This window comes from Carlito syrichta, unplaced genomic scaffold (genome assembly GCF_000164805.1).
Source record: "Carlito syrichta isolate Samal-C Ts95f unplaced genomic scaffold, Tarsius_syrichta-2.0.1 Scaffold304099, whole genome shotgun sequence".
Classification (NCBI taxonomy): domain Eukaryota; kingdom Metazoa; phylum Chordata; class Mammalia; order Primates; family Tarsiidae; genus Carlito; species Carlito syrichta.
In genome coordinates, this window is record NW_007248195.1 from 199,300 (window position 1) to 208,636 (window position 9,337).

The following is a 9,337-nucleotide window of genomic DNA, read 5'->3' on the forward strand; positions in this document are numbered from 1 at the left end:
CTTGAAGACCCTATAAAGAAACCAATACAATGTGAGAAGTTGATGAGAAAAGAGGATGACAGATGTAGGATGGCCTAAACACTAAGTGGACTAGGACTGTCGTTTTTGATATGTAGCCATAGGGTTCTTTCAAGGTCACTGACTCTTCAGCTCAGTCACTTGAATTATGAAAAATGTCTCCACATCACTCTCTGAAATGCTGATCTTACTGCCTTACTCAGTGAAGATTGTATTGAGTTGGGTCCCAATACCATGGTGAGGGTAGGAATCATAGGACATGTCTATGGGAACATCATAGCGGGGGGTACCAGCCTGAAAGGGAGTTGAATGCACATGTCCTGAGCTGAGACCTGCAGAAGGGTAGTGTGGCATGAAGCTGTAGGATTTTTCCAGGTCAGGAGAGCCATCTTGCTTCAAGGAGAAGTTCCCACTGATGCTTAGGGGTGGAGTGAGTGGGCCCTCATAAGGGGGTGTACTACAGTCGGGTGGATGGCTCCCAAAGGATGATTCTCCCAAACTCTTGAATACTTGGGGCTTGAGATGAAGAAGATGTGTTTCCATATGGCCATAAGGAGGGCTGGGGAGCCCTGGAGATTGATAGTTGAAGTTGTGAACAGAGATGGCAGAGTCACAAATGGGAGATTTCTCCTCATGCTTCTCCATGAGGACAGATTGAGGGCCCAGTTGGAGGCATCCAGCCACCAGGTTGCTTGTGGGCTGAGAGAGCCCTTTACAGAGCATCTCCACAAAGCCTTTCCCTTCAGGTGTCTGGCCAGTCTCCAGGACTTCGGACAAAGCCCAAATATAGTTCCTGGCCAGTCTAAGAGTCTCTATCTTGGAAAGCTTTTGGGTTTTAGAGTAGCATGGCATGACTCGCCTCAGGTTATCCAGAGCGTCGTTCAGGCCATGCATCCGGGTTCGTTCTCTGGCATTGGCCTTGACTCTTCGAGCCCTGAATCTCTCAAGACGAGCTTTGGTCATCTTCTTTTTCTTGGGACCCCTTCTCTTGGGTTTCTCTCCATCTTCTTCCTCCTCTTCTTCCTCTTCAATACTGTCATGCTCTTCTGTTAAGCTGCCAAGCATCCCATAAGCACTTGGTCTTCTCTCTTCCTCTTTCATCTCATTTTGGGAGCCCAGACCTTTATCCATCCAGGATGATGTACTGACCAGTTCCACCATCTCCTTGGATTTCACATAAGCTTTTGCCATTTCCAGATTCTAGAAAAGGGAAATATCCAAAGTTCATTTCTGTTAATATATGATTTGATTTCAAACTAAACATTAATTTTATATAATTATCTTGTCCAAGCCTTCCATTCTAAATGACTAATCCAAATTCAAAGAAATGCCCTGGATATTCATCTAGTTATGGCATATTATAAGAAAATCAAATGTAGAAAAAAAATTGACTTGATTATTCATTGCAGTGCTGCTGCCTAGCTTTTTTATTCTTAGGTTCTTTATCTCATGAATATTTTATACAAAAATGTCTAGTTTACCAATCCAAATATATATTTTTCTTTCTTCCCAGAATTCAGAACATAAAGGGATATAGTTAAGGTGAGCATATAAATCATTATCCAAATAGAGACATTTCTGGAATTGAAAGAGGGTGCTAAAATAATTTTATGTATATAATAACTATTGTTATTGCAAAATAAAAAGATAGCAAAGAGTTAAATAAACCAACTATTTTATACATACACCAGAAGGGAAATGAAAAAGTATAGCAAGATCATTCAGACTACTTTGCATATGTTCTACAAAGGATTGCTCAACCTCCATTGAAAGGCATTTCACATACATCTAACCTGCGATATCCCTTGTCTCCCACTGATATTGCCAACTGTGACTTCAAGCATCTCTTTCAAGTTGACCATGGCACAGCTAGCTGGAACACCGCATGACCATCAAATATGTCTCTCGCCACCACCAGAAGAGTATTTTGTTTTTCAGTAAGCACCTTGTGTTCTGTCTAGTGTTAGTGACGTTAGAGGTGTTACTGACATGGTCTCTTGAAAGAATCAGGAAAAGAAAGGAGGATTATTGCAGATAATCTTTCAAATTTGCCCATATGTTAAAGTGAGAACTCTCTTCATTGAACATGCATCTCACTCCATCAGAGAAGACCATGGCAACTGCTGGAAGTGTAAGCCAGTGATCTACCAAACCATCCAAGATAATTTTAGTGCAACTATTATAATAGTACTTTATTTAAAATTAAAAATCTGGAACAAATGCTACACTAAACAGAACCTAATGACTGCAAACATAAGTTAGGACTATTTCAGGCAACCACAGAAATAGCCTGTCTAATTCACTTGCAATGACAGACACTGTTAATTCAGAATTTTCTATGCAAAATTTGCTATTTACAAAACTATTTGAAAGTCAGAAGAGACTAGTGGTTTGGTAAACATTTTGCATTCAATTCTGGAAGAGTTTGAACTGTTTCAAAATTTGTTGAGCCATTTGTAGGTATATAGTTTACCAAATAAAAGTGCCTGATAATCTTCATTGAGGCATCCTAGTTTACCAGCTAGTCTTTGAAATGTTAAACCCTCTATCAGCTTTGGTTATGAGAAAGAGGAGAACATAACAAATGTTTTTTGATCTTTGAAGCTTGAGCTTCAAATCAATGAATGCAGGGATTAGTACATAGCTTTTAAAATATAAATATATGATTTGATTTGTTTCTGGTAATTGGAGCTTGTTTTCCTTGTAACCTCATTTACCTCCTATAAATAATTAATGTTACTGCATTGCGAAAACAGCCTAGGTTTCATGTTAATCAGCACAGAAATCATGTCAGCTTGACTTACTCACTTAATAAGGCTTCCTGGGTAAGCAGCTTTATTGAAAACACACATTGGAACCTATTGGTCAACTGGCTGCCCAGGCCAACTCAGAAAATCCCACTTTTAATATGGATGATGGAGCTTGTGTGCTGAGCTGCACTTCTAACTCAGGCAGATATCCAGAGGGAGGGTGAAGGGCGTAATTAACTTTCTGCTAAAGTAACACAGATCTTCCAAAGGCAGGTGCGCTCTGAGGCCAGAAAGTATGGAGTGGACTTCAGAAACTGAATGCTTCCTATGTAATTGTAATAACATTTGTGTAGCATTTTAAGGTGTACAGAGCACTTTTGCATTTATTAACCCATATGTTCCTTACAGCAAACCTTTGGGGGAGATAGAGATTGCCAAGGTCATTGTGGGTCAGGTGGTTTAAGTGATAGAAATGCAAAAACAGAACTGGTGGAGAAGGACGTAAACTAGTGACACTGATTCCAAATCTTAGGGGGATTTTTTCCTCTTTAATTCTTTCATCAGAGCTATAGGAAGAAGGAAAGACTTTTTACTTCAAGACATGTAGATCAATGGAACGAAGTCAACAGGAGTGACCATCACCCAAACGGAGGCTAGTTAAGGTGTCCTCTGAGGAGACTTTAACTCTCATATTCCAGAATGCCTGCCTCTTCCAAGTGTTTTTCTTGTTGTACTCACCCTTTTATTCACCTTTCCTCTCCTTCTTATTCTCTTCTTTTTCTCTTATTTCTCCTATCTATTTCTCTTTCTCTTATCATCTTATTTCTTATTTTATTTTATTTATTTATTCTTATTTTTCTTATCATCCTTATCACTGGGTCATACTTACATGCATGGAGAGGAGGGAAGGAAGGAAGAGAAGGAAGATGCAAAAGAAGAGAGTCTCCTGAATTGCCCTTGGATCTGAATATTGTCCTAACTTGGCCATTGGACCTTCTTTGCCCTCCCAGCTCTGTATCTCTAGACACTTGTCAAGATTTGTCAATACTCACACCCGTCAATACATAGAATTGGAAGGATAGAACAGACCACCCTTTACCGTTAACACATTTGATGCTTGCTTGCTTTTTTTTATCTGAAAGTCAAAGGGTGATTTCAAATCAGATTATCAGTAAGTATAAAGGAAAAGAATCGCTATCTTGGGCCAAAATGATGAAAAGGGCAGCCAGTGTTGACCTTTGTTTTCTGACTAATCATGGGAAGGACATAGATGGCTCCAGTTTGACTTCCTCTGTTCTCATAGGTACTGGCTCATCAGCTCTAAGAGAATCTCATGAGTTTGATGAAATAGGAATAAGATTTATTTTATATAATTCTTGTAAGATAAATACAAATACGTGAAAGTGTTTTGTAACTTTAAATGATATAAAAAATTGTTCATATATTTGTTTTCTGTTTATTCTTGAACTTTTTTTTTTTCAAGTCTCTTGACATATATGCTTGCTTATTCAAAAATAAAAATTGACCGGGCATGGTGGCTCACGCCTGTAATCCCAGCACTTTGGGAGGCCAAGGTGAGAGAACCGCTTAAGCCCAGTAGTTGAGACCAGCCTGGGCAACATAGCAAGATCTCGTTTCTACAAAACAAAAAACAAAAACAAAAATCAGCTGGGTATGTTGGTGCGTGCCCATAGTCTCAGCTGTTTGGGAGGCTGAGGCAAAAGGATCGCCTGAACCCAGGAAGTCAAGGTTGCAGTGAGTCAGAAGTGTGCGACTGCCTGGTCAACAGATGAGACCCTGGCTCAGCTGGGCTCGGTGGCTCAACCTGTAGTCCCAGCACTTTGGGAGGCTGAGGCGAGTAGATTGCCTGAGCCCGCGGGTTCGAGACTAGCCCGGGCAACTTGCCGAGTCCTTGTCTCTACAATAAATAGAAAATTAGCCAGGCATGTTAGTGCGCACCTGTAGTTCCAGCTACTTGGAAGGCTGAGGCAGAAGGATTGCCGGAGCCCAGCAGGTCAACACTGGGGTGGCCGCGAGTGTGCCACTGCACTCCAGCCTGGGCGACAGAGAGAGACTCCAACTCAGGAAAAAAAAGAAAAGAATGAGACCCTGGCTCAAAATAATAGTAATAATTAAAATAAAAATTGTTTCTCACAGGTGAGTAATGAAAACAGACTGTATCAACTAATGTGTCTCTTATTATCTACATGTTATTTCCTCTGGTTGACTGAAAAGATTATCTCACAACTGTCCAGTGCCTACCCTCTTTCCCATAGGGGGCTAGACAGAACAGATTGGAGTCAGACGATGTGGATTCAAATTTCAGCTACACTATTTACTAGGTATGTGAATTTGGGCAAGCTTCAGAATCTTTATCTGCCTTAGTCTCCTCCTCCTTAAAATGAGAATAATATTAGCTCTACTTCACAGGATTATTGGGAGCATATATTGAGTTAATATGTTTGAAGCATTTTGAATAGTGCCACACATCATAAATTTCATATAAGTGCTAGGTATATGTTATTCCTAAACTTTACCATGGAGTTTTCTAGCCACTTGGACAAGAATAGGTATAATTATAATCTGTTCTTAAAGTTGATTTCATGTCAACAAAAGCCAATGGCTCCATTTCAAAAGCCATTTCAAAAAATTCCCTAATACTCCTACTCCCCCAGCCTCCTAATGAAACGACATATAAAAGGCCCTATTTTGTTGCAAGGGATGAGGAAAACAAACCCCATCAGCCACCTCCACTAAGTTGACTAGGACTCTTCCATCATATTCAAGAGGCTGACTTCCACACTTTCATTCTGTGTTATAATTGAGAAAAAACAGTCGGTTGAACATTCCTATTCAGTTACATACATTTCTAACTTTATGAGGCTTCTGGTAGAACAGACAAGCCTTGACACTTGAACACTTTGACCTTTCATTGGACAATATTGGAAATATGACTTTCCCACCAAAACCAAATGGCAGAGCTCTAGGATAGCATGAAGTGTCTATCAAATGGAAGTAATAGCCAAGGCTCCTCAAATACAAAGAAAAAATTCTCTGATTTTTTTCACCTATTTTCAAGGCATAGAAAAAGTTAGCAGAGAGAAAAAAAAGACGAACATCTAGTCTTAAATTTAAGAGTGTTGGAAATGTGTGTGGTGTAGCTTATGTTTTTATCAAAGAAACCAACTGGGTTCTTTCTAGAATAGGTGTACCTGAGTTTGACCAGGTAAGGTAACTCACTCCAGTAATCCCAGCATTTTGGGAGAATGATACAGGAGGATCACTTGAACCCAAGAGTTTGAGACCAACCGAGGCAACACAGCAAGACCTCATCTCTACAAAAAAATTAAAAAATCAGTCGAGCGTGGTGGCACATGCCTATAGTCCCAGTTACTTGGGAGGCTGAGGCAGACAGATTGCCGATGCCAAGGCTGTGGTGAGCTGTGCTCATGCCACTGCACTCCACCATGGGCAAAAGCGTGAGACACCAACTCAAAAAAAAAAAAAAACCCTAAATCTAACATAGCTTTAGCTTTTAGTCTGTTAAGGAATCATCTCAGAAGTGTACTGAAAAAAGAATGAATAAAAGTAAGACCCTGATCCATCACTCACTTATTGAATAAATGCAGAAAAATCACATCAATTCTTCCACACTTAGGGCAAAATGAAAATAATGTTTTGTCTTATTTACAAGTTTTTATGAAAAGCAAGGAGATTTAGAAGTTTTCATGAAAAGCAAGGAGACAATGCAAGCAAAAATAATTTGTGGAAATTGGTATGCTAATGTATGTGTTGGCAATTGTTTTACAGAAACTGAATGGGTAGCACTCTTATAAAGTATCATGATATGCCACCTTAAGGTTTCGCCAACCCCTGGGAGAGAAGTTCGCTCTCAACACATACAAGAAGTAGACTTTAATATGACAAAAAAATCAATGAATACTGACTTTGGGGGTAGAATCCAGCCCCTCCCCACCCACACACAAACACATTTGATTATTTTTAGCCCTTCATCTTAATATTTGGATTTTGCTATACACCTACAAAATACAATAGAATTTTTCTCTGTGGGATCCTTCTGTGAAATTTCAAGTTTAATCTAGTCTGTTAAATTTGAAACACTTCTCCCACTTTTTAAAAGTTTAAACTGTTCTAGAAAAGTGTCTGCTCAGGCAATAATAGTAACTACCCAATGTTTTTACTAGTAGGGCCAAGATCATTGGACATTACTACCATGTGGAGCTGTCCTAGAATTCTTCCTACATTTTTACTAATTTTATATTTATTGTGGAGAAGTTTCAACTGACGAATAATAAGTAAGGGTTATTCACATGTGTGTTTGTGATGGTTGCATCATGTCTTTCTCTTAAAAGCTGGTAATAATCTCTTTACCTCCTGACCTGGTTCTAAATATGACCAGAAATAAGCTGACCAGCTCAGTTTCTGGGAATCGAAGGACCTGATGGACTAAATGCTTTGCTCACAGTTGAACAGTCTTTGCACCGAAAAGACAGAATACAGACCAGAGTGCTCACAAGTTGCACTGCCTGGAAAAAACCTGTAATGCTCTTCCTATCTAATCATTTGTACTCTGTAATTTCCCTCTTCTTGAATATGCATTTACATGTGTGTGCATATGTGCATACATGTTTTATACAGCAAAGTCACATCATACTTCAGTTGCTATAATCTTGGATCTAGTGAGCTGTGTAAACAAAAGTTACTCAGCCCTTTTGTTTTCCCTCCATTTTTTCAGCATTTCATCTCTGGTCCCTCTATCAAAAAATGGGTTGGGGTAGTTATTTACATTTACTAGTATTTTCTGAATATAGCTTTCTTTCTTTCTTTCTTTCTTTCTTTCTTTTTTTTGAGTTGGAGTCTCATTCTGTCGCTCCCGGCCACCGCAGCCTCGATCTGCTGGGCTCCGGCGATCCTTCCGCCTCAGCCTTCCAAGTAGCCGGAATTACAGACATGCGCTACCACGCCCGGCTGATTTTTTAATTTATTGTAGAGCTTTCTATGGGCAAATGATGAGTGTGAGGTAGAGGGGGAAAATATTAAATGGATAATTCTCTTCTGAGTTCCCCTACCCCATCCCCACTATTCAAGGATTTTTAGCAAACCAAATTGGTAGTGGTGAGAATCTACCCCCATGACTTCCCAAGATCATCTCCCATCCCTTATTCTATTCTCATTCCCCTCCCAACCCCTCTGCCTCTTGTACAGCCCTAAAATGCTGTGAGCAGAGTGGTGCATTGAGTCACTTCTTCCAAGCTATTGACTGGGCCACCTTGAAAAAGTAGTCAAACTTGTGAATATTTTTCAGCATTAACAAAATGGAAGAGTGGGTTTGACAGGAATTGGGAGGGAGTGGGATCATCTGTAATCTTCACTTTATAAAAATAATTCAGTGAATCTATGAGTATTACTTTGAGTAGCAGGTACTACATAATTTTTTAAAGTATTTAAGTTTTAATATCTGTCCCTAAGTTCAGACTCTCTCTGCTTCTACGTTCAAGATTTAAAAATTCTACATCCACATCTGCCACTCCCGCCACCCCTGCCCTGCCGCCTTAGCCAAGAAGAGATTTACCTCACCCCAACCCTCCTCTAGATCTGTGGGAACTTCCCACGGAAACTTTAGTGGCCCCGTAAGCACCCCATCCGCTGGCTCACCTCGGTCACTGGCAGTTCCTGGAAGAAACTCTGCAAATCTGTGAGCTGGAGGACAATCAGAGAAGACAAGCCCCCCGACCATCCAGATGGTGGGAGAAAGAGGTGCTTTCAGCGATCCATGTTAAACCCGGTTGCGACCTCTAGAGATTCCACCGGGTCTGGCTTCTCTGACTGCCACTTATTCTACCCCTTCCCTGGATTTCTGTATGCTCCTCGAAGACGTCTTGAGGCTGATGCCTTCCTTGCCGCTGGTCTAGTCAGTCTTCAGTACCTCTCCTCCCTGGCTAGCTCCCCGGAGTGGCGCTTTCAGGACCACAGCCTCTGGGCAGCTCCTGCGCTCTGGCCGGAGCCTCTGACTTGCAGCAGTTTTGATTGCTCGCCCAGCTGACCAGGGAGGAGGGATGCTGCCCAGAGACTAACTCCTCCCCTTTTCCAGCCGAAAGACACGCCTACTTCAAAGGGCTCCTCCGGCCAGGTCCAGCTTTGCCACTGCTTGCTTTTGTTTAAATAGGAATGGGGGTTGTTGGGAGGGAAACAGGGGAAGAGAGTTGCTGAAATTGAGGGGTTAAAAAAAATACAGGATTGGAAACATTTGGGGTGAAAAAGGTAAGAAATGGGAATAGGGCAGGGAGGGTAGGTTGGAAAAAGAAAATTATGGATAGGCTTGGGACGTGAGCTAAGAAAGGCAAATAAAACTGCTGGCCCACGTCTGAAAGAATCCAAAGACAGAAAAGATGTGTGTCGAGTACACAGCCTCAGTGGCTATTCCTTTGCATGTCCGGACTGGTGTCTTTGGCTTTTAAACTTCAGACTTCTAAAAGTAGAAGGAAGAAGTATCCGATTCTCCCTTCTTTTCAACACATCAGACTTATTTCCATTTAAAACCCTTTTGC

At 40.8% G+C, this 9,337-nt stretch overlaps 1 protein-coding gene across 1 annotated transcript; it reads right to left on the reverse strand.

Moving 5' to 3' along the window:
* Positions 1-213: 213 nt before the first annotated feature.
* Positions 214-8,808, reverse strand: NEUROD4 (neuronal differentiation 4). The gene is made up of 2 exons (XM_008059459.1): positions 8,445-8,808; positions 214-1,218 (listed from the first exon to the last, which is right to left on the reverse strand). Exon 2 carries the CDS (start codon positions 1,207-1,209, stop codon positions 214-216), a length of 996 nt encoding a protein of 331 aa, XP_008057650.1. The 5' UTR covers positions 1,210-1,218; positions 8,445-8,808.
* Between the last annotated feature and the right edge of the window lie 529 nt (positions 8,809-9,337).

What these genes read in the sequence shown, in the direction of transcription:
- NEUROD4 (XM_008059459.1), bottom strand. Translation starts at nt 1,209, where the DNA reads ATGGCAAAAGCTTATGTGAAATCCAAGGAGATGGTGGAACTGGTCAGT.